Below are 25,342 nucleotides of genomic sequence, written 5' to 3' on the forward strand. Positions count from 1 at the left end.
CAGGAGTGAAAAGCAAGAAATCCTTTATCCTTCTATCAGGATTTCATGGAAAACCTGGGAATTTGGGGAAAGTTACTGCAATTTTGCAACCATATTCTGCAATTACCTCTACTTCTTTGTTGATTGTATTAGTGGTTTATTTAGGTCTTTCATGGGATATACAGTACCTTCAGAGGCGTCGGGTAGCCTAGCGGTTAGAGCATTGGGACTGTAACCGCAAGGTTGCTTCTTTGAATCCCTGAGCCGGCAAGGTGGAAAATTCTGCTGTTCTGCCCTTGAGCAAGGCAGTTAAGCCCCCACAACAACTGCTCCTTTGATTCAGAGGGGTTAAATGCTGAAGACACATTTTGGTTGAATGGATTCAGTTGTACAACTGACTAGGTATCCCCTTTCCCTATTCATACCCCTTGACTTATTCCACATTTTGTTTTGTTACAGTCTGAATTCAAAATTCATTAAGTGAAAACATGTTTATTTATTTTATTTTTAGAAAATGAAATATCTCATTTACATAAGTATTGACATCACTTCGCTATTACATTTTAGTCATTTAGCAGACGCTCTTATCCAGAGCGACTTACAGGAGCAATTAGGGTTAAGTGCCTTGCTCAAGGGCACATCGACAGATTTTTCACCTAGTCGGCTCGGGGATTAGAACCAGAGACCTTTCGGTTACTGGCACAACGCTCTTAACCACTAAGCTACCCACTGAGCTCAGGTGCATCAAATTCCTTTAAACATCATTGAGATGTCACTACAACTTGATTGGAGTCCACCTATGGCCAATTCAATTGTTTGGACAGGATTTAGAAAGAAACACATCTGTCTACAGTGCATTCGGAAAGTATTCAGACCCCTTGACTTTTCCAACATTTTGTTATGTTACAGCCTTATTCTAAAATGGATTAAATTGTTTGTTTTTTCTCATCAATCTACACACAATACCCCACAATGACAGAGCAAAAACAGGTTTTTAGACATTTTAACAAATGTATTACAAATTAAAAACTGAAATATCACATTTACATAAGTATTCAGACACTTTACTCAGTACTTTGTTGAAGCACCTTTGGCAGCGATTACAGCCTTGAGTCTTCTTGGGTAGGACGCTACAAGCTTGGCACACCTGTATTTGGGGAGTTTCTCCCATTCTTCTCTGCAGATCCTCTGAAGCTCTGTCAGGTCTATTTTCAGGTCTCTCCAGAGATGTTAGATCGGGTTCAAGTCCGGGCTGTGGCTGGGCCACTCAAGGACATTCAGAGACTTGTCCCGAAGCCACTCCTGCGTTGTCTTGGCTGTGTGCTTAGGGTCGTTGTCCTGTTGGAAGGTGAACCTTCGCCCCAGTCTGAGGTCCTTAGCGCTCTGGAGCAGGTTTTCATCAAGGATCCTTCTGTACTTTGCTCCCTTTATCTTTCCCTCGATCCTGACTAGTCTCCCTGTCCCAGCCGCTGAAAAACATCCCCACAGCATGATGCTGCCACCACCATCCTTCACCTTAAGGATGGTGCAAGGTTTCCTCCAGACGTGACGCTTGGCATTCAGGCCAAAGAGTTCAATCTTGGTTTCATCAGACCAGATAATCTTGTTTCTCATGGTCTGAGAGTCCTTTAGGTGCCTTTTGGCAAACTCCAAGCGGGCTGTCGTGCATTTTACTGAGGAGTGGCTTCCGTCTGGCCACTCTACCATAAAGGCCTGATTGGTGGAGTGCTGCAGAGACGGTTGTCCTTCTGGAAGGTTCTACCTCCCTGACCAAGGCCCATACTTTCCGAATGCACTGTATGTAAGGTCCCACAATTGACAGTGCATGTCAGAGCAGAAACTATACCATGAAGTCCAAGGAACTGTCCGTAGATCTCCGAGATAGAATTGTGATGAGGCATATATCTGGGGAAGGGTATAAAACAATTTCTAGAGTGTTGAAAGTTTCCAAGAGCACAGAGGTCTCCGTCATTGAGAAATTAAAAAAATATGGAACTACCCAGACTCTTCCTGGAGCTGGCCGTCCGACCAAACTAAGCAACCGGGCAAGAAGGTCCTTGGTCAGGGAGGTGACCAAGAACCCAATGACCACTTTGACAGAACTACAGAGTTCCTTGGCTGAGATGGGAGAACCTGCCAGAAGGACAACAGTCTCTACAGCACTTCACCAATCTGGGCTTTATGAGAGAGTGGCCAGACGGAAGACACTCCTGAGAAAAAGGCACATGACAGCATGCCTGGAGTTTGCAAAAAGGCACATGAAAGACTCTGAGAGCATAAGGCAAAAGAGCCTGTGGTCTGATGAGACAAAATTGAACTCTTTGGCCTGAATGCAAAAAAACGCTTTGTCTGGATAAAACCAGGCACAGCTCGTCACCCATCTAACACCATCCCGACTGTGGAGCATCATGCTATGGGGATGTTTTTCAGCGGCAGGGACTGGGTGATTGGTAAGGATAAAGGGAACAATGAATGGAGCTAAATACAGGCAAAAACTTGATGAGAACCTGCTTCAGAGTGCAAATGACCTAAGACTGGGGGGGCGAAGATTTACATTCCAACAGGGCAATGACCCCAAGCATACAGCCAATGCAACGCTCAAATTGCTTCAGAACAAGAATGTGAAAGTCATTGAGCAGCCCAGCCAAAGCCCAGACTTGAATCCCATTGAAAATCTTTGGAAAGACTTGAAGATTGCTGTTCACTGCCGTTCCCCATCTAACTTAACAGAGCTTAAGAAAATCTGCAAGGAAGAATGGGAGAAAATCCCCAAATCCAGATGTGCAAAGCTCATACAGACATACCCAAGTCGACTCAAAGCGGTAATCGCCGCCAAAGGTGCTTCTACAAAGTATTGACTCAGGGGTGTGAATACTAATGTAAATTTACTTAAATAGCAAAAAACATGCTTTCGCTTTGTCATTATGGGGTATTGTGTGTAGATGGGTGAGAGAAACCAAATTCATTTAATCCATTTTGAATTCAGGCTGTAAGACAATAAATTGTGTAATAAGTCAAGGGGTATGAATACTTTCTGAAGGCACTATACATACTGTATATAAAAAACACATCTAACAAGTTATGTTCTTTTAATCGACTCATATTTTTACATTTTAGTCATTTAGCAGACACTCTTATCCAGAGCGACTTACAGTTAGTGCATGTATTATTATATCATTATCTAGTTTGGAGTACTCTACCATACATGTATGTGGTCTAATCTCTCCTATAGGATGTGGATGAGGCCCATTATGGCTACTCCTTTAAGTACCTGAAAAACAAGCCTGTAAAGGAGCTGAATGGAGACCAGTTCCTCAAGATGTTCCAGGCAGAGGAAGAGGGCCTGCTCACCATAAACATCTGTATTGACCTGATTGGAGTGAAGGGGTGAGGGCTTGTTATTATAACATTGTGTAATAACATATTAATAACATTATAGTCTGCATCCCAAATGGCACCATATTCTCTAAATAGTGCACTATGCTCTGGTGAAATGTAGTGCATTATGTAGGGAACAGGGTGCCGTTTGCGACGCAGCCTCTGAGCTTGTGTAATAACATATTAATAACATCTTATAACATATTCCAAAATGTGCTCTGTTTACATGTATACTGTCCTGAGTCAGTCAAGTATCCATTATATCACTATGTGTGTTGAGCAGGTACGGAGGTGACCATGCGTACTATGAAGAGATAAAGCAGTTTTACTACAGAGACGAGTTCAGCCACCAGGTTCAGGAGTGGAACAGACAGCGCACTCTGGCCATCGAACGATCCCTCAAACAGTTCCTTTACCCGCAGATGGCTAAAGAGCTGAAGAACAAACTTATTGCAGAAGCAAAGGAGAACATCATCAAGGTACTCCCCCCCACACACACACCCAAGGAGGAGGATACATCTTCTGCATCTATTATGATATATTGTGAAGTCATTACCTCAACATTTAATTTGATTTTTCTTCTTATTTTCTTTACTTTGATGTGATGTCGTTGCTACTGTGGTATTGATGACTTATTTTCTTATTCTGGTATTGACTTTCCAAAGCAGGCGGCTCAGAGCATTGATGTATGTTGAGCCTGCTACAGTGTTGTGATAGTGGTTGCCCGCCCCTCAGGCCTGCAGCAGGAAGCTGTATAACTGGCTGAAGGTGGCGCCCTATCGGCCCGACCAACAAGTGGAGGAGGAGGACGAGGAGCTCATGTCTGAGGCCCAGGGCAAAGGGATCCGCGTGCTGGGAGTGGCCTTCTCATCCAGCAGGTAGAGTACTGCACACTGTCTCTGACTTCACTTTGGTGGTGTCCCAAATGGCATCCTATTCCCTATGTAGTGCACTACTTTTGACTAGACCCTTTGTGGCTCTGGGCAAAAGTAGTGCACCATATAGGGAATAGGGTGTCATTTGGGACACTGACACTGTCTCTAACTTCAGTTTAACTTCACTTCATTGTCTTTACCACTTTTACAGTGAGCTAAATTGAATGACTTATTTATTGAATGTGTTTGTGACCATAGAATTAGGAATTAGAATACTAGAATGGACATTAACCTTCTTATGATGGGATAAAGGTCAGCCATTTTGGTCAGGAAGTTGGTCAACCATGGTTTGCCAGTGCTGTGATAAAATATTGTGTAAAATAATGAATTTGAAGAATTTATCTGCACTGTATGTTTATTAGCAAGCTAGCTAGCAAGTTTTAGAGTAATAATTCCATACATTTTTCAAATGAACTGCCAATATGCCAACATTCCATTCAATCAATAGATGTGGTAAAGAGGTCAATGGAATGCAGACTGTGGGGGATAGAAGGACACCGGATTGGCGCACTTTCAACAAATCTGATCAAACAAAGTGGTTATTTGTCAAATCCGGCCCATAATGTGGTTACTAAAGTCCAATTTTGATATATTTGGTTGTTTTCACTGCATAACATTTAGAAGTAGTTCCTTCTCAGGTGTAGAAGTATTGAGTGACTGCTATGCTAACTCCCGTTTGTATAAGCTGGTAGCATAGCTAGCACAGAGAAATCGTTGGGGGTAGTCAGTCTTTTTAACTGGAATGGAGTTGATTGGTGACCATGACACAAATAAACAGTAGCCTAAATGTAGGCTAATTTTGCTGGAGGCCAATGAGGAGATTCAGTCTTTCCCCCACGGCATCGTTCACCCCACGTGTTTCCATTGTATTTCCATTATTTTGGTTGAGTTCCATTGACCTCTATGCAGTCAATCCACAGCCATACACTGGCTGAATCAGTTGATGATAGGATTTAGACAAGTTGTAAATGCAATAAGTACTGATATTGTATCATACAATATAATAGCGCTCAAATCTTTCCAAGAAATCAAAATGTTTGACATTTATGGTCTGTTTGTAAATATGTTAGAGGCTATTTATCCTGATAATTTGTATAAAACTGTATTTATAATTATATGACAATATTTTAGGTTGACAATAATTATATCACACAATTTTTTATATATCACATGCCTTACTTTAATTTTCCTGCAAAGTATAATCAGGATTATGCCTCTACTGCCATTCATTCCAATTAGACTGGTTTGGATTTCTCCCTGGCCAATATAGCTGCCATTTTCACCCCATTCTGGAATTTCTAGGGTTTATGACATAGCCCCTCTAGTAATTTAATAGGATCTCTATGTTTATGATTGAGTTATTATTCACTGCAAACCAATGTCTGTTCGCAGAGACACCCCAGTGTTCTGTGCCCTGGTGAATGGTGACGGAGAGGTGGGGGATTTCCTCAGGCTTCCTTACTTCCTGAAGAGGAGGAACGCATGGAGGGAGGATGAAAGGGAGAAAAAGGTATTTATGAAACCAAACCAAGGGTGGGTCCTAAATGGCACCCTATTTACATTTACATGTTAGTCATTTAGCAGACGCTCTTATCCAGAGCGACTTACAGTTAGTGTAGTGAGTGCATACATTTTCATATTTTTGTTTCGTACCATAGGGCTCTGGTAAGAAGTAGTGCACTATGTATGGAATAGGGTCCATTTAGGACATAGTGCAAGAGTTTTGAAGAAGCTCAGATAACCATACCATCCAATGTTGACCATGTTCTAATATTTGTCCTATCATACCTTTAGATCCACGATATTGAAACCCTGAAGAAGTTTCTGAACAGTAAGAAGCCTCACATCATCGCTATAGCTGGGGAGAACAGGTGTGCAACCCTCTACTGCTTTCTTTCACCTGTGGCCTTCTTAGACTCCTGTTTAAAGAAGCTTACAAACATGACTGAGGGTACATCCCAAATGGCACCCTATTCCCTATATAGTGCACTACTTGGGTGCCATTTGCCATTTGGGACGCATCCTGAATGTTTGTAATATTCCCCACTCCACTTCCTGTGCAGGGACGCCCAGATGGTGATTGAAGACATTAAACGCACAGCCAGTGAGCTGGAGCAGGAGTCCTCCTTCCCCACCATCGGGGTGGAGCTGGTTGACAATGAACTGGCCATGCTCTACATGAACAGCAAGAAATCAGAGGTCAAGTCCTGCCCTCATTTCCCTAAGCATGTTTTCTCACAAGACAAATTTGTCTACATTGGAGGTATTCTACATACTGTACCTCCAGAAACTCTCTGAGTGGTCCACAATGTGTTTTTTAAAATCTGTAATATGTATTGCCAATGACTGTAATATTGTGGAGTGAGTGACACTTAAATAGATTTTTCTCTTAACTCTACATATTTTTCTATTTCTCCAATCCACAGGCAGATTTCCGGGACTACCCCCCTCTCCTGAGACAGGCTGTGTCTGTGGCCAGGAAGATCCAGGACCCCCTGGTGGAGTACGCTCAGGTGTGCAGCAGTGACGAGGATATCCTCTGCCTCAAGTTGCACCCTTTGCAGGTACTAATGACATCATCCAGACTGAGTTCCAAATAGGGCTCTCATCAAAAGTAGTGCACTATATAGTGAATAGGGTGCCATTCAGGACGCAGGGTGCCATTCAGGACGTAACCCCTGTATCCATTAGGCCAGGCATGCTTGAGAGATCATTATCACCTAGTGGCGGCTTTGATGAAAACACACTGGGGGTTTACAGAGATCCTTTAGAGACCCAAACTAAATGGACGATTCCATGCCAGCATGGCCCAATTTTGAGGGGGTATCTTAGATTGTTCACAAAATTCCGACATAGAAACTTCATTGGGAGGAAGAATGTTTGATGTGCTTTTTACATTTGTAACACAAACCATTTTTGATAAAATCATGATGAAAGTGGCCATTTTAGGGATGGACCACTGGAATTATTTGCTAGGATAATAATTGCTTGTCAATAAATTAAATGTAATACAATGGCAATCCGGGTTATATGTTAAAATCCTACGCATGAACTGCCGACATTATTACGCATATTAATTGATAATGATGGAAAATAGGATATGCATAATTTGTTTTTAATAGTTATATAGAGGTGACAGCATTGGAAATGCTTTTGGCGGTTAATCTGCTTCTGTTTTGTGGGTGGCACTGTGTGCTGTTTTCGATGGATGGGTCCTGGCCTCTCGGGGCCTTAGGGATCCGGAGGGACATGGGTGGGATGCCGATCACTGGGATGACGGCTCAACTTGGGATGGGGAGGGGCTTTAGCGGGGGAATTAGTGGAGAACAATTGAAGGGTTACTCAGTAGCAATGCAAATATCACGGTACAGCTATATGGACACTCAATCATTACGGTATTTTTTATTGGTAAATTTACAAACATATATAATGATAAATAGACTTGAAACTTGTATCTCATTATGGTGTATGGTGAAATAAGTATAGCCAGTTATAATTGTAATGGCTTAGCTGATAATAACAAAAGAATAACAATATTTACATGGCTCAAAGAGAAGGAATATAATATCTATTGTATACAGGAAACTCATTCAACAATTCGAGATGAAGTTGCGTGGAAAAAGGAATGGGGGGGGGGAATATACTTCTCCCATGGGCAAAGAAATTCAAAAGGGGTGATGATATTAATTAATGGTAATTTCGATCCGAATGTGCAAATTGTCCAAATAGATACGCAAGGTAGATGGATTATTTTAAATATGTTATTGGACCATAAACAGATATGGCTCATTAACCTTTACGGACCAAATAATGATGATCCACAATTCTTTGACAATATATATAATAAATTATCAACCCTGCAAGCAATTCAAGACAATATTATTATGGTGGGGGATTATAATACTGTTTTAAATAGCTCAATGGACCGTAAAGGAAATCACACCACAAACAATCACCCACATGCTCTTAAGGAAATTGTGAATGTCATGGATACATTAGAACTAGTAGATATATGGAGGCTTAAATATACTGATCTAGTGAGATATACATGGCGGAGACTCAATCAAGCTAGTCGTCTTGACTTCTTTCTTATCTCATTCTCGTTGGCACCAAAAGTTTAAAAAGTGTTGATAGGGTACAGAATGCGGTCGGACCATCATATAATTGGCATATACATTACTCTTACTGAATTTCCACGTGGGCGAGGATATTGGAAATTTAATCAAAGCCTATTGGATGATAGTTTATTTATAATTAGACCAAAGGAATTTATAACTGACTTTTTCCAACATAACATAGGTACAGCAAATCCCCTTATTGTATGCGACACCTTTAAATGTGCCTTTAGAGGCCATGCAATTCAGTACTCATCTCGAATTTAGGTCAAAAGAGTTTATACTAACAAAGGAAATAGAAAGTCTAACAGAACAGATAGATGGCAATAAAAATTGTAACATAGAGGCTCAGAATAAATTAGAGGAAAAACTAATAGAAATGGAGAAACTTATTCAAGAAAGATCAAGTGTAATATATTATAAAAATAAAGCAAACTGGATGGAATATGGGGAAAAATGCACAAAATTCTTTTTTAATCTTCAACATAGGAATGCTACCAAAAATAACTTCATGAAACGGGTTACAATTGATGGAGTCACCCATGATTCACCAAATGATATTTTGAAGGAGGAAACAAAGTACTTTAAGCATATGTTTTCTTTTCAGTCGCCTCCATCTCCTCTAACTGAAGCTAATTGTAGAGATTTTTTTTCTATTGATAATGTCAAATTAACAGCCATACAGAAAGACTCATGTGAAGGTGAAATTACAAAGGAGGAACTTCTGGATGCAATTAAATACTTTAAGTCCGGGAAAACTCCAGGGTTGGATGGCATACCAGTCGAGGTATACCAAACCTTTTTTGATATACTAAGAGGACCGTTATTAGCCTGTTTTAACCACTACTATGTAAATGGTAGATTATCTGACACTCAAGAAGGTCTGATCTCATTATTACTGAAACAGGATACAAGTGGAAAATATAAAGATCCAGTCCATTTAAAAAATTGGAGGCCCCTTACACTTCAGTGTTGTGATGCAAAAAGTCGAGCAAAATGTATAGCGCATAGAATTAAAAAGGTATTGTCGGATATTATTCATTCTAATCAGACAGGTTTTTTACATGGAAGATACATTGGAGATAATATAAGGCAAGTATTGGAAACAATAGAACACTATGGAAAATATGGGAAACCAGGCCTGCTATTCATAGCAGACTTCGAAAAGGCATTTGATAAAGTACGACTGGGGTTTATACAGTGGGGGAAAAAAGTATTTAGTCAGCCACCAATTGTGCAAGTTCTCCCACTTAAAAAGATGAGAGAGGCCTGTAATTTTCATCATAGGTACACGTCAACAATGACAGACAAAATGAGAACATTTTTTCCTGAAAATCACATTGAAGGATTTTTAATGAATTTATTTGCAAATTATGGTGGAAAATAAGTATTTGGTCAATAACAAAAGTTTCTCAATTGACACAGGTCAAACGTTTTCTGTAAGTCTTCACAAGGTTTTCACACACTGTTGCTGGTATTTTGGCCCATTCCTCCATGCAGATCTCCTCTAGAGCAGTGATGTTTTGGGGCTGTCGCTGGGCAACACGGACTTTCAACTCCCTCCAAAGATTTTCTAATGGGGTTGAGATCTGGAGACTGGCTAGGCCACTCCAGGACCTTGAAATGCTTCTTACGAAGCCACTCCTTCGTTGCCCGGGCGGTGTGTTTGGGATCATTGTCATGCTGAAAGACCCAGCCACGTTTCATCTTCAATGCCCTTGCTGATGGAAGGAGGTTTTCACTCAAAATCTCACGATACATGGCCCCATTCATTATTTCCTTTACACGGATCAGTCGTCCTGGTCCCTTTGCAGAAAAACAGCCCCAAAGCATGATGTTTCCACACCCATGCTTCACAGTAGGTATGGTGTTCTTTGGATGCAACTCAGCATTCTTTGTCCTCCAAACACGACGAGTTGAGTTTTTACCAAAAAATTATATTTTGGTTTCATCTGACCATATGACATTCTCCCAATCCTCTTCTGGATCATCCAAATGCACTCTAGCAAACTTCAGACGGGCCTGGACATGTACTGGCTTAAGCAGGGGGACACATCTGGCACTGCAGGATTTGAGTCCCTGGCGGCGTAGTGTGGTACTGATGGTAGCCTTTGTTACTTTGGTCCCATCTCTCTGCAGGTCATTCACTAGGTCCACCCGTGTGGTTCTGGGATTTTTGCTCACCGTTCTTGTGATCATTTTGACCCCACGGGGTGAGATCTTGCGTGGAGCCCCAGATCGAGGGAGATTATCAGTGGTCTTGTATGTCTTCCATTTCCTAATAATTGCTCCCACAGTTGATTTCTTCAAACCAAGCTGCTTACCTATTGCAGATTCAGTCTTCCCAGCCTGGTGCAGGTCTACAATTTTGTTTCTGGTGTCCTTTGACATCTCTTTGGTCTTGTCCATAGTGGAGTTTGGAGTGTGACTGTTTGAGGTTGTGGACAGGTGTCTTTTATACTGATAACAAGTTCAAACAGGTGCCATTAATACAGGTAACGAGTGGAGGACAGAGGAGCCTCTTAAAGAAGAAGTTACAGGTCTGTGAGAGCCAGAAATCTTGCTTGTTTGTAGGTGACCAAATACTTATTTTCCACCATAATTTGCAAATAAATTCATTAAAAATCCTACAATGTGATTTTCTGGATTTTTTTCTTCTCAATTTGTCTGTCATAGTTGACGTGTACCTATGATGAAAATTACAGGCCTCTCTCAACTTTTTAAGTGGGAGAACTTGCGCAATTGGTGGCTGACTAAATACTTTTTCCCCCCACTGTATATAAATGCCTGGAGCATTTCAATTTTGGAGAATCTCTTATAAAACTGGTCAAAATCATGTATAGTAACCCTAGGTGTAAAATAGTAAATAATGGCTATTTCTCAGAAAGTTTTAAACTGTCAAGAGGAGTGAAACAAGGTTGTCCACTATCGGCATATCTATTTATTGTGGCCATCGAGATGTTAGCTATTAAAATCAGATCCAATAATAATATCAGAGGATTAGAAATCCAGGGCTTAAAAACAAAGGTGTCATTGTACGCTGATGATTCATGTTTTCTTTTAAATCCACAACTAGAATCCCTCCACAGCCTCATAGAGGATCTAGATACATTTTCTAACCTCTCTGGATTACAACCAAATTATGACAATTACGTATTGGATCACTAAAAAGTACAATTTTTACATTACCATGTAGTTTACCAATAAAATGGTCTGATGGTGATGTGGATATACTCAGAATACATATCCCAAAGGAAATAAATGATCTCACTTCAATACATTTTAATAGAAAGTTAGCAAAAATAGATAAGATCTTACTACCATGGAAAGGTAAATACCTGTCAATTTGTGGAAAAATCACCCTGATTAACTCTTTAGTATTATCCCAGTTTACCTATTTACTTATGGTCTTGCCTACGCCTAGCGAACAGTTTTTTAAATTATATGAGAAAAAAATATTCAATTTTATTTGGAACGGCAAGCCAGACAAAATTAAAAGGGCCTATTTATATAATTAATATGAATTCGGAGGACAGAATTTTTTTTAAATATTTAAGCATTAGACCTATCACTAAAAGCTTCAGTCATACAAAAGTTATACTTAAATCCGAACTGGTTCTCAAGCAAATTAGTAAGATTGTCTCACCCAATGTTCAAGAATGGCCTTTTTCCCTTTATTCAGATTACAACAACTCATTTTCAGTTATTTGAAAAGGAAATCATCTCCCAAATATCACTATTTCTAAAACAAGCCATAGAAAGTTGGTTGCAATTTCAATTTAATCCTCCAGAAACGACAGAACAAATAATGCAACAAATATTGTGGTTAAATTCAAATATACTAATTGACAAAAAACCTTTATTTTTTTACAGAATGTTTAAAAAAGGTATAATCTTCATAAATGATATCATCGGTAGTACTGGTGGAGTTATGTCGCACATGCAGCTAACAAAAACATATGGAAATGTCTGCTCTACACAAAATTACAACCAAATAATTGCAGCCTTACCGCAAAAGTGGAAGAGGAAAGTGGAAGGGGCAGAAAGTAAGGAACTTGTCTGTCGGCCTTGCATAAAATAACATAATTGGTTAAGGAAAACTGTGATAAATACAAAAGTATATCAGTTTCACTTAAGGACCAAAGGATTGACAGCCGTCCCATATAGATTGCAAAATAGTTGGGAAGAGATTTTTGACGTACCGATCCCATGGCATAGTGTTTATGAACTGACACGCAAAACGACACCGGAATCAAAAATTAGAATCTTTCAATTTAAATTATTATATAAAATTCTTGCTACCAATAGAATGTTATTTATATGGGGAATACAATCTTCCCAGCTCTGCAGATTTTGCTGTGAAGAGACAGAATCATGTTTTGGTTCTGTCCATTTGTAGCTTGTTTTTGGACACAGGTCCAGGAATGGCTAAAGGATTGCAATATTTACCTGGAGCTAACCTTGCAGATAGCATTACTGGGAGATCTGAAAAGTCATAGTCAATCGATCAATAATATAATAATACTTTTAGCAAAAATGTTTATTTTTAATTCACAATCTGTAGAAGCAATGAGAATTGAAAGGTTCAGAACTTTTGTAAAACATCACAGTACGGTTGAAATGTATATGGCAAATATAAATCATATATGGATGGTGTTAAGAGATAGATGGGAGGTGTTGAATGGAGTTGAAGGATGGGACTAATAACAAATAACAACAAATAATAACAAGATAACTAATAATGTAAGCATACTGTGTCCATAATAAGTATATAGGTTGTATGTTGGGAGCTTTTGGGAAAGAGCACAGTTAGAAAGATATGGCATATAGAAGCAAACCGGATGGACATCATGAAAATGATCGGAGAGGTTGAGAGTAGAAGAAGTTCAGGAGCAAAAACAAAAAACACAAATAAAATAGAATTATTGTAAAATTGACTGTGTCCATAAGGTGTAGATAGTAAGCATAGGCTGGAAGTAGAGGCCTGGGCATTGTTGTTCACTAATTTACCCCAAGTAGAGAAAGGATGGCTGGGTTGAAAAGTAATAAAGGGGAGTATATATATAAAAAAAACACAGGGGATTGGAAGTGATGCAGACAATTACATTGATAGAAGTTACAATCTATCTGCAATATTAAGCTGATCTACCCCCAAAAAAATATAAAAATAAAAGGCCACTCTAAAATGGAAAGTTTTGTCATACAACACAATGCCAGAGATGTTTTCAGTTTTGAGGGAGCGTGCAATTGGCCTGCTGACTGCAGGAATGTCCAACAGAGCTGTTGGCAGAGAATTGAATGTTAATATCGCTACCATAAGCCGCCTCCAACGTTGTTTTAGAGAATGTGGCAGTACATCCAACCAGCCTCACAGCCGCAGACCATGTGTACGCCGTCATGTGGGTGAGCGGTTTGCTGATGTCAACATTGTGAACAGTGTCCCATGGTGGCGGTGGGGTTATGGTATGGGCAGGCATAAGCTACAGACAATGAACACAATTCCATTTTATCGATTGGCAATTTGAATGCACAAAAATACTGCGACAAGATCCTGAGGTACATTTTGAGGCCCATTTTCTTTAAAGGTATCTGTAACCAACATATGCATATCTGTATTCCCAGTCATGTGAAATCCATAGATTAGGGCCTAATGAATTCATTTCAATTGATTGATTTCCTCAAATGAACTTTAACTCAGTAAAATCATTGAAATTGTTGCATCTTGCATTTATATTTTTGTTCAGTATAATACAACCACTCGCATCAAAATAACTTTTAAAAGCAATGCAACAGATCAGTGTTTATCTTAAAATGTTTATAAACTATTAGGCTATTCTTCACATTATAAGCGCAGTAGGCTATAAGCGCAAATGTTCCAAAATGCAATCAATTAGCCGGAAAACACTGTTCTCAAAAGTGACCGCAAATGAGATTATGCATGTAATGCTTTATTATAAAGGTGCATTTCTATGGTGAAAATTATCTTCTCCAAACTTGAAACTCACACGCCGCCTATGTATGCCAGTTAGACTACACCAGTTGTAAAGCGTATTAATATGCTTAATTTTAAGAAGAAATTTGGTCACTTAAGTTGTGATACAAACCTTATCAGAACATACAGGCCTATGGACTAGGCTACATGAGGTGTGTGACTATGATTTGAAAAAGTCACACAAAAAAAGGCATGTGCTGTTTCCTGCCTTACTGCACAAGCTGGGCATCATTCAAAAGTGATAATACAAAATTCACAAGTGATAGGCTAATATTGTCACCCTTCAGACTATTCATAATTTTATCTTGTCTTTACATATACAAAATAATATACTGTATGTGTGAAATTAGTTTTGATTTAGAATGGACCATTGTCATGCACCTGTTTTGGAACAGGGGCAGGGGGTAAAAAATACATGTAATCTATGCACTTAAATAACGAATGGAGGACGCTTTTCCCATGGTTTATTTTCATGCCAGCTAGGTAGGCTATACTCCTGTTGTAAAGCAAAGCAATGTGCTTAATATTAGGAATGTTGAGAAATAAATATAGTAGGCCTAGCCTATAGAAAGCTGATGGGAACCTCCTCTTTTTAATAGAGGCCATCAAAACTCTGTTTTCTCACGCAATTGCATAGCCTATAGAAATGTTGCGCAACATGAGCTCATGGGCACTCATGAAGTGTTTGATTAGATTTTCGATAACATTTGCATTGATCTCAGAGTGGTTAGAGGGACAATAGAGTGCTGCGTACCAGGCAGTTAGCAAGTTTGGTAGGCTACTAATGACCATCAGCAGCATCAGAGCTTGGAGAAGCCTAGTTACTGTGACTAAACGGTCACGTGGAATTTGACTACGGTCATGACTCGTGACAGCCGGTGTGGCGGTAAAATGGTCACCGTAACAGCCCTAGCTGTGATTGGTTACTGACCTATAATGTCAATGTATAAAATGAATAATTTCTTCAAAATTATCAGAGCCCACTCTTGAAATTTGATGTGTTTGAAGAGTATATTGTTCCAAACACCAAGATGTTGTCTGTAACATGTACAGTTCACGGATCATAGGGTCTTACAGGAGGCAGGTATAGGTCTTAAAAGGGCCTAAAAAGGTTATAAAAAATTGTTTGTGATACAAATGTAAAAAGCATGTTAAACATCCTTCCTCTAAATGAAGTTTTTGTGAGAATTCCCAGAACCATCTGTGATAACATAAATATTTTCGGGCCATGCTGGCGTGGAATCACCCAAATGCAGTAGCAAGTCTAGTTGACTGTACATGGTAATCATAGTCTGGTTTGAATCAAAGTCTGTGAATCAATGTGTCTGTAAAAAGTGAGTCTGACTATTCTGTCTGCTTCCCACACAGGAGCATGTAGTGAAGGAGGACCTGCTGAATGCTCTGTACTGTGAGTTCATCAACCGGGTGAATGAAGTGGGTGTGGATGTGAACCGGGCCATGGCCCACCCCTACACCCAGAGCCTGGTGCAGTACGTCTGTGGCCTGGGGCCCAGGAAGGGATCCCACCTGCTCAGGGTAAGACATAGATCACATAAGGCATCTAGATTGCCAACATGTTAATACAATGTAATTACAGTGTTACTAAACAGATATAAAAGCAACAATATACCAAGTGTTACCAGATAGAATTGATCAATATACAGTAGCAATATGTACCATTATGTTTTTATTATTATAGTATCTCAGTACTCTACTGCAGGGGTTCCTCAACTTTTTCACTCAGGCCCCCCTTCCAGCATTGTGGAACATCCCACTCCCCCTCTAGCACGCGCGCACGTCATGTCTATTTCTATGGGCACAAGCACTGTTCATGACACGAACTGTTCACACCCCTCTTGCTGGCAGAGAGAACATTTTGCAGGTTTAAAGCTAATTTTCTTGCAATTCTATACATTTTGCCATGTCTAATGTGTATTCATGTGATATTTGAGTGACTCAAACATTACAACAAAATCTATGGGCTAAAAAAACTTTATCTGACATGGGCTAGTTGATCTGGACTTTTCTGACAAGTTATATATAGCTCTCTAAGGTATGCAATGACTGACATGACAAGAGAAAAACTGATGATGCACTACTCAAAATTGCACCTTGGGCATTCTACTATTACAACTTTCAAGAGTAAGTTTAAAGCCGGACCCTGCGCGCCCCACAGTTTGGGAACCACTGCTCTACTGTACTGACCTCTGAACAGATACTTTTACATGTACATTTATCCATCTCTGTTTCCAGATCCTGAAGCAAAATAACACTCGTCTGGAAAACCGCACTCAGCTGGTCACCATGTGTCACATGGGCCCAAAGGTCTTCATCAACTGCGCTGGTTTCATCAAGATTGACACAGCTTCTCTTGGAGATAGGTCGGTCTCAGAACATTGGGCATGGTCATTCATGCAATACTGCAGAACATTTCTGAGACTAAAAACCATATTTTTATTTGAAATTTAACTCATAACATTGAATAACTTGACAAAACTACTTTTATTGACATCATCACACAGCCAATTCACTAAATAACTGAATCATTGACATCAAGTGTCTCTCCCTACCTGCAGTACTGACTCCTATATTGAGGTTCTGGACGGGTCGCGGGTGCACCCAGAGACCTACGAGTGGGCCAGGAAGATGGCCGTGGATGCTCTGGAGTATGACGAGTCAGCGGAGGACGCCAACCCGGCCGGAGCACTGGAGGAGATCCTGGAAAACCCGGAGCGGCTCAAAGACCTGGACTTGGACGCCTTTGCTGAGGAGCTGGAAAGACAGGTCAGTGTGGGAGATGTAGGTTGCGTCCCAGAAGTAGTGCACTATATAGGGAATAGGGTGCCATTTGGAACACATCCGTTGTCCTTCTCTGGGTGGGTATAAAGAGCTTGCATACTCCTCCTGATCTGAGGACATTCTAGTGCTCACTGTTTGAGACTCTCTGTGTCCACAGGGCTATGGTAACAAGGGCATCACCCTGTATGACATCCGTGCTGAGCTGAGCTGCAGGTACAAAGACCTGAGGTCCACCTACAGAGGACCTAACACAGAGGAGATCTTCAACCTGCTCACCAAGGAGACACCAGAGACCTTCTACATTGGTACGTACCGTTCCTTCTCAACCAGGGCCTCATTGATATCTCTTTCAAAGTGATGGGTTAACACACACACTACCATGCTTTTTTGGTGCAGGGAGTCACAGCCCCAATGTGGACATAGTAGAAAACATGTATAACTCCCTTATTGGTATCTCAACACTGTTTTCATGGTCTCGGTCTGTCTGTCTTCGTGGTTCTCTAGGTAAACTGATCACCAGTGTGGTGACAGGCATTGCTCACCGGCGCCCCCAGGGGGAGAGTTATGACCAGGCCATAAGGAATGATGAGACAGGTCTGTGGCAGTGTCCTTTCTGTCAGCAGGATAACTTCCCTGAGCTCAGCGAGGTGAGAATCTGATATGCTCCATATTCTGCTGCTCTGTGAGTGACAGCCCATCTGAAGAGTGGTGGGTTATGGGTTTTAAGTTCCTAGATTATTATTTGTTGCTATAGTTATATTGGCCACAGCTGTCTTTTTGATCAACAAAGTCTGACATAGCCTCTGTTTTCTCTGGCAGGTGTGGAATCATTTTGACAGTGGCTCCTGCCCTGGCCAAGCTATTGGGGTCCGCTGTCGCATGGACAACGGAGTCACCGGCTTTATCCCCACCAAGTTCCTCAGTGACAAAGTGGTCAAGCACCCTGAAGAAAGGGTTAAGGTATCACTGTAGTTTCCCAAAAAATATATCTCGATTTCAGTATAACGAACAGTGAATTACCAAAGTCATATAACACTTTAACTTGCTGTAGGTGGGCATGACAGTGCACTGCAGGATCATGAAGATTGACATTGAGAAGCTCAGTGTGGATCTGACCTGTCGGACGTCAGACCTGTCGGATAAGAACAACGAGTGGAAGCTTCCCAAGGACACCTACTACGACTTTGACACTGAGACAGAGGATGTGAAGCAGGAGGAGGAGGCCAAGAAGAAACAGCAGAGAACAAGTGTGTACCTGTCTGAGAGCTTACTGTACAACTCTAGATGGAGAACATAGCTGGAATTGATAAATGGATAAAATTACATTTTGGATTCATCTTTTATTATTGGTTGATTTTGGTAATGGTAGTAAGAGTAGATTTTGGGCTGGTTTCCGGGACACAGATTAAGCCTAGTCCTGGAATCAGAAGCATGGTCATTGGAAACTTTCAATTTAAAAAGGTTTTTAGTCCAGGTCTAGGCTACATCTGTGTCTGGGAAACCAGCCCTAACAATATAATACCAAACGCTAAAATACAGCTTTCCACTCCCTATAGCCTACATCAAGAGGGTGATAGCCCACCCATCGTTCCATAACATCAACTTCAAGCAGGCAGAGAAGATGATGGAGTCCATGGACCAGGGAGATGTGATCATCAGGCCCAGCAGTAAGGGAGAGAACCACCTGACTGTTACTTGGAAGGTTGCTGATGGTATCTACCAGCACATTGACGTACGAGAGGAGGGCAAGGAGAACGCCTTCAGCCTGGGACATACCCTGTGGATCAACACTGAGGTCAGCTCCATTCACAGGCTTCTTCATTATGAAGCAGTATATGCCTGTATGAATATAAATAGGTGTGTCCAAAATGGCACCCTTTCCCTATATAATCCACAAAAGTAGTGCCCTATGTAGGGAATAAGGTGCCATTTGGCACGAAACCAATGTGTTTCACCTTTTTCTCAGGAATTTGAAGATCTGGATGAAATCACAGCCAGATACATTCAACCAATGGCTGCGTTTGCTCGTGATCTGCTTGGTCACAAGTATTTTCAAGAATGCAATGGTGGAGACCGAAAGGTAGGAACAAGGATATACTTTCTTTCAATTCACAGTATCATTGTGTATGAATGTGTATTTATGTGTGTATCCATCTATCTGCCAGTGTGTGTGTGTTTGGGAGAGAGAGAGAATAATAGTTTCAAAGAGACAGGTGGGATAGAAACCTTTTCAATTCTCTTCGATTGATCATCAGCTGCCGTCCCTGTTTTTGAATTGCAGAAAATGGAGGAGGTCTTGGTGAAAAGCAAGAAGGAGAAGCCTACATTCATCCCCTACTATGTGTCTGCCTGTAGAGAGCTGCCAGGGAAGTTTCTGCTCGGTTACCAGCCCCGCGGAAAACCAAGGTTACCTCAGGACTGCCAACCACACTAGCCGCTGCCTTTGTCATTCAAATCAACACCCATTCATACGATGCATGAATTTGCATAGATATAGAAATGCTGGAGATGCGCTTGGCTTCATTTATTTCCATGTGCAATTGACACCCTAAAGAAAAATGCTCTTGTGTTGGAAATGGAATTGCCTCACCCCCAAACCCAAACCCAGAATGTGTGTCAGGACAGTAGGGGAAGCATGAAGCGCCTGTTTGTCTCAGCCGCTGTTGCCTGTCAAGAGCAAGAGTGATTATTGGTGCTTGTTTAGAGACATGAAAGGACATGAACATAAACATTAACCCTTACTTACCTCTCGCTCAGGAGGGTTTGTCACATGTATCCACAGTAATCATCACTGTTAAGTGAACCTTCATAAAGTACTGTACTGTGATGTTGTAATGTAATGTCACATAATGTAATGTAATGTCATTGTTATAATGTCATAATCAGAATGTCATTACTTTTCTCTGGCATGCAGGGTTGAGTTTGTGACTGTCACGCCTGAGGGGTTCAGATACAGAGGCCACATTTTTCCCACAGTCAATGGACTCTTCCGCTGGTTCAAAGACCATTTCCAGGAGCCAGTGGCAGGTCAGAGCCTACACAGAATGCTGCCTTAGAAATGCCTCACAATGAAACCTACAGTCCAGGGTAATCATGTTCTAATGGTGGATCACTTCTGTTATCTGATATTTGGTATTTCTCCTACAGGGATTACTCCCAGCAGCAGCAGTAGAACACGAACCCCAGCCTCTATCAATGCCACGCCAGCCAATATTAACATTGCAGGTCAGTTTAAGGCCAGGACGATACCAGTATCGCCATATTTTTTCCATGGCAAAAATGAAAACACGAAGCAGACAAAACTCTTTGTTTGATGAGGTGGTGTTGAAGGAGTCAGGCGCAGGAGGGTAAATCACAGAATAACAGGCTTTAATCCGCAAAATACAGGTTTATGCAGAACTGCATCAAACACACTCCAGGGCACAAAACAGGTGCACTGGAAAATACAAGGTGCACTGGAAAATACAAGGCACACAGGAAAATACTCCCGTCGAACAAAATACACGAGCTCCACCAAGCTTCACTAACCTTCACAAATAAACAATCACCCACGGCCGAAGTCGTGACACTTTGGTCCTTTAAAAACCTGCTGTATGTAAAATATTGTGTGCTATAGCTTGGTAAATAAATAAATGTGACTCTGAATGACAACATAATGATGTTTGTTTCCAACATCAGGGCTGTTTTCCTAAAGAAGTTAAATCTGCTTCATGTTTTGTTTCCTTGCCACGATACTAACGAGTATCGCGATACTGGTATTGTCAGGCCCTAGGTCAGTTACTGTGTATACTCACTCCCAAGGATTTCTATGGCTATAATATACTGTATGTTACCTTAATTGGTTTTTAACATTTCATGCATCCTAAGGTTGGAATCATCAACATTTGAAGGACTTTTAAGTAACAGTTTCTCTGTTTAATCTTCTCCTAATGTATAAAGTTGTATGTGTTGTGTATACCCTGTGTGTCTGTCACTCAGATCTGACTCGTGCAGTGAACGCCCTCCCTCAGAACATGACCTCTCAGATGTTCAGTGCCATTGCCGCGGTAACGGGCCAGGGCCAGAACCCCAACACCACACCTGCCGGGTGGGCATCCAGCCAGTATGGCTACACTGGTGGCAGCAGCGGTGGAGGGGGCAGCAGCGGCGGAGGGGGCAGCAGTAGCGCCTATCACGTAGGTTTGGAATACACAGTCGCTTACTGTATATCTGAATGTCATCACAAAAACATTTGAGTTTCATCTCTATCCGTTTTTCATATTTCTGTTCAACATGAGCCCTTCAACTTTATTTTTTCTGTCCCAGGTGTTTGCCACACCAGCTCAGCAGCCCATTGCTACTCCCCTTCTGACGCCCAGCTATTCGTACACCACACCCACCCCCAGCCAGCAGCAGACTATCACCACGCCCCAGTACCCCAGCAGCACTCCCCAGTCCTCACACGGATCACACGGACATGGACACCGCCCTTCCTCCACACCATCATCAACATCCTCCTCCCGCCACCACAGGACACCAACACCAAAGTAAGTCACCTCTCAAAACTAGCTCTTAGACAGAATTATCCAAATAGAGAAACTATTTCAATTTGGGTAATTCAAATGGCGAGACTATGGTCCATGTATGTAGCTGGGTACTTACGGAAGTTTCCAACAGCAGATAACTTGCCTCTAATTGTTCAGGAAGCATACAACTGCTAGATTGTGTGTGAGTAAGTAAATAGTGAGTTATCTTCTCTCCCTGCTCCCAACCATCAGGGCAACTTCCCACACAGCGGTGGACTGGGGAAAGATGGCCGAGCAGTGGCTCCAGGAGAAAGAGGCAGAGCGCAAGAAGACGAGGCCCAGATTGACCCCACGACCTTCTCCCAGCCCCATGATTGAGAGCACGCCCATGTCCCTCGCTGGAGACGCCACACCGCTGCTGGATGAGATGGATCGCTAGGTCCAGAGGAGACTTTCTTTCTCCCGAGCCCACTGTTACTCACCCCTACTGTACTGTATATGAACTGGACTCATTATATAATACTGCATACACTTCACCGCTTCAGTTGGTCACATTGAAGGATAAGATGATGGTGACCAACATTGATGACTGAATTGCACGTGAAAAATGTATTTGATAACAGTGGTTTGTTTCAAATTCACCTAAAGAAAATGGTTGGTTGATTATCACTTCTTTGGTAGCACTGTTCCTCAATTGCAATTTTAGTGGAATGTACTAGAAACAATGAAAACTGCATGCCTTGTTTAAACCAGGTTTTAACCGTATTAACTTAAAATGCATGTGATGCAACAAAAACCAATGAAAACTATTTCTTTCTGAATCACACCTGAGGTTATTGTAACATATGCTATATGAATATTAACCATCTCTCAGTAGGGGTTTGAAAAGGCTATTTGTAGTACCATGTATATTATATCTATACCATTTTATCTTTGTCACATGGGTCTTAGGCCATTTTAATGACTATCTTGTAAGTTTCTGGTTTGATATCCAGTTGCTGCTTAGTGTATTGCCTGAGAGCTGACTGGGTATAGGCTTTAGCCTACAGTAGCTATACAGGCTTTATGTCTACTCTGTGTGTAACACAATGAAGAACATTGACAGTATTACTTGGAAGTGTTGAACAAAATAGGTATAGGACCTCAAGCACTTTTACTAATTGTATTATTTTGAATGTTTTTTGTATTTTTAAATGCATTGCCAACTGAAACATGTGGTCTGTGCTTACTGTGCTACATCAGCATATTCACATTACAGCTACTGTCCCGTAATATACAGTACACTTAAATGTTATCCTTTATCAATGTATTTAACCCATATTAATGTATTTTAAATCTATCAAATTCACTTCCTGTAGTTGAATTCAACTCATGTAAGAACAGTGTCAGTTATTTTCAGTATTCATCATGTTCCACAAACAAAATGAGTCCATAACAAAGAAAAGAGATCTATCAGTGCCAGCCTGCAGTACTAATTAAAGTGGTATGTTAGCATTGTTGAATGCCTTTCCTTCATAAAAATGTAAAATACAGAACTCTCTTGTTTCTTTGCCAACTGAGAACAATTGTTCCTCTCAAGTACTCAGACCATACACAATACAGTATGATTCCATTCAAAAGACCATTGAAAAACACTGACAAAGCAGATTATTTAATATTATGTGGTATGAGGTGAGAAATGATTCTACTTTGTCTCAGATCCAACTAGCCTACTACGTTGCCAGTACTGCTTAAACACTCTGTCCCCCAGCAGCACCCCCCACTCTGTCCCCCAGCAGCACCCCCCACTCTGTCCCCCAGCAGCACCCCCCCACTCTGTCCCCCAGCAGCACCCCCCCACTCTGTCCCCCAGCAGCACCCCCCACTCTGTCCCCCAGCAGCACCCCCCACTCTGTCCCCCAGCAGCACCCCCCACTCTGTCCCCCAGCAGCACCCCCCACTCTGTCCCCCAGCAGCACCCCCCACTCTGTCCCCCAGCAGCACCCCCCCACTCTGTCCCCCAGCAGCACCCCCCACTCTGTCCCCCAGCAGCACCCCCCACTCTGTCCCCCAGCAGCACCCCCCCACTCTGTCCCCCAGCAGCACCCCCCACTCTGTCCCCCAGCAGCACCCCCCACTCTGTCCCCCAGCAGCACCCCCCACTCTGTCCCAGTCTGGAACACGGTCAGTAGCATGAAAGTCCTCTTTGTTATTAAGCTTTGAATTCCAGTCACTGCTTACTGAAGTGTCCAACTGTTTTACTATTATCCTAGCTGGTGTTTTCAGTCTATAAGTGGGAAATACAAAAAAAGAATGTGCACCTTCCATTAACTGCTGGACGTAATTACATAACTTATTCTATACATCTGTGTCTGTACAGTAAGTGACAGTATAGTATGTACATCTCATTCTGTGAAACTCCTCAGAGTAGCATGTGAGAATCAGCTGAGGGATTTGAGCCTCAGTGTTACAGGGTCTTACAACCCTCATTTAGGTGGGGAGAATAGAGTTCATAGTGAGCACCTAATCCTTTTTTAAGAATGTGACCCCTTTCATCACAATGCCTTATATCGCATTGGAAGGGACTAGAGGTCCAAAGTCCCCCACAGAACAAAGGAAATAGTATTTAAACCTGGAAGAAGGCTCAGCTTTCTTGGCTTGGAGTCTGTCTGTGTATACAATATTGCAAGCATTGTTTGCAGAAAAGTAAAAGTAATCCGTTTACGGCTAAGCAGATGAAATGGACAACTCCCTGAACTTGGAATTAATTAATTTCTTCCGTATTAAATATTCCCTGCTGTGTCTTGGGAGTACAGGACAGTATATGCCTACATGCACAAAAATGAATGTGTTATTAATGAAATCATCACTTTTAGAATTCATTGCACTCAATATATGCTTCTTTCCAATATTTTATTAATCATTGGTGTTTAAATTCACATACAATATTACAAAACATTATCCTGATCCTTCATTCACTTGTTTCAATTCCTGTTGAATAGTGGCACAAATGTTGATTTTACAAAACATACACAAAATGATGACTAACACATAATACACATATGTTTGAGTCTGCATAGCAAGTTTTTCTGATAGTCAAGAGCTAGGCTAGTCATCTAGGACATCATTGCACTCTTTCATTCTATACTAGCAACATTGTTAGTATGAGTCTCATTGTGGTGGTTTTCTCCTTTTTTTTCTACCTACTCTCTCTTCCGTTTTCTGGACAGTGGATTTTTTCAGACTTATAGTGGGTGTGCTGGTCTGCACAGGGAAGAGGGCCTGTTCTCTGACGTTCTCAGATTCCTGTAGATTGAATTCTCCTACTTCGTCAACTTTGGATGAGATTGCTGACGCTGAGGGTGTCAGACATGTACTCGTCATTATTTCTTCAAGTTTGGTTTCATTGTCATCATGGATAGGAACCTCATCCTTGACAACAGTGGGTATGGTCACTTTTTTACTTTTCTTTCTACCCTCCCTCTCTTTTGATCCTTGTCTTCTCCCAGTCACAACGAGGTCACTGGCTGTTGTGGTGAGATGTCCCTTTTCACTGTGATTCTCTATGCTCTGTGGTGCTAGCGTCTCAGCCTGCTCTGCAGTGACTACAGTGGTGGTTGTGGGGATGTTCAGTACACCAGTGCTGTCAGTAGTGACTGT

General features: G+C 41.4%; 1 protein-coding gene across 1 annotated transcript in view; it reads left to right on the forward strand.

Moving 5' to 3' along the window:
* The window catches only part of LOC311102070 (transcription elongation factor SPT6-like), a gene marked incomplete at its 5' end in the record, with an annotated part of 29,375 nt that extends 6,148 nt beyond the window's left edge, over positions 1-23,227 (forward strand). Inside the window, 22 exons of the mRNA XM_084143291.1 lie at positions 3,212-3,366; positions 3,641-3,836; positions 4,093-4,235; positions 5,685-5,802; positions 6,087-6,163; positions 6,356-6,491; positions 6,719-6,856; positions 15,768-15,935; positions 16,653-16,780; positions 16,976-17,183; positions 17,356-17,503; positions 17,703-17,845; positions 18,018-18,158; positions 18,250-18,445; positions 18,755-18,993; positions 19,165-19,278; positions 19,480-19,604; positions 20,113-20,225; positions 20,346-20,423; positions 21,177-21,373; positions 21,504-21,724; positions 21,956-23,227. Coding sequence (XP_083999417.1) covers positions 3,212-3,366; positions 3,641-3,836; positions 4,093-4,235; positions 5,685-5,802; positions 6,087-6,163; positions 6,356-6,491; positions 6,719-6,856; positions 15,768-15,935; positions 16,653-16,780; positions 16,976-17,183; positions 17,356-17,503; positions 17,703-17,845; positions 18,018-18,158; positions 18,250-18,445; positions 18,755-18,993; positions 19,165-19,278; positions 19,480-19,604; positions 20,113-20,225; positions 20,346-20,423; positions 21,177-21,373; positions 21,504-21,724; positions 21,956-22,142 — 3,369 coding nt within the window. The 3' untranslated portion in view covers positions 22,143-23,227. The remainder of the gene's footprint in view (positions 1-3,211; positions 3,367-3,640; positions 3,837-4,092; positions 4,236-5,684; positions 5,803-6,086; positions 6,164-6,355; positions 6,492-6,718; positions 6,857-15,767; positions 15,936-16,652; positions 16,781-16,975; positions 17,184-17,355; positions 17,504-17,702; positions 17,846-18,017; positions 18,159-18,249; positions 18,446-18,754; positions 18,994-19,164; positions 19,279-19,479; positions 19,605-20,112; positions 20,226-20,345; positions 20,424-21,176; positions 21,374-21,503; positions 21,725-21,955) is intronic.
* Between the last annotated feature and the right edge of the window lie 2,115 nt (positions 23,228-25,342).

This window comes from Coregonus lavaretus (genome assembly GCF_964263955.1).
Source record: "Coregonus lavaretus genome assembly, chromosome: 26".
Lineage (NCBI taxonomy): Eukaryota > Metazoa > Chordata > Actinopteri > Salmoniformes > Salmonidae > Coregonus > Coregonus lavaretus.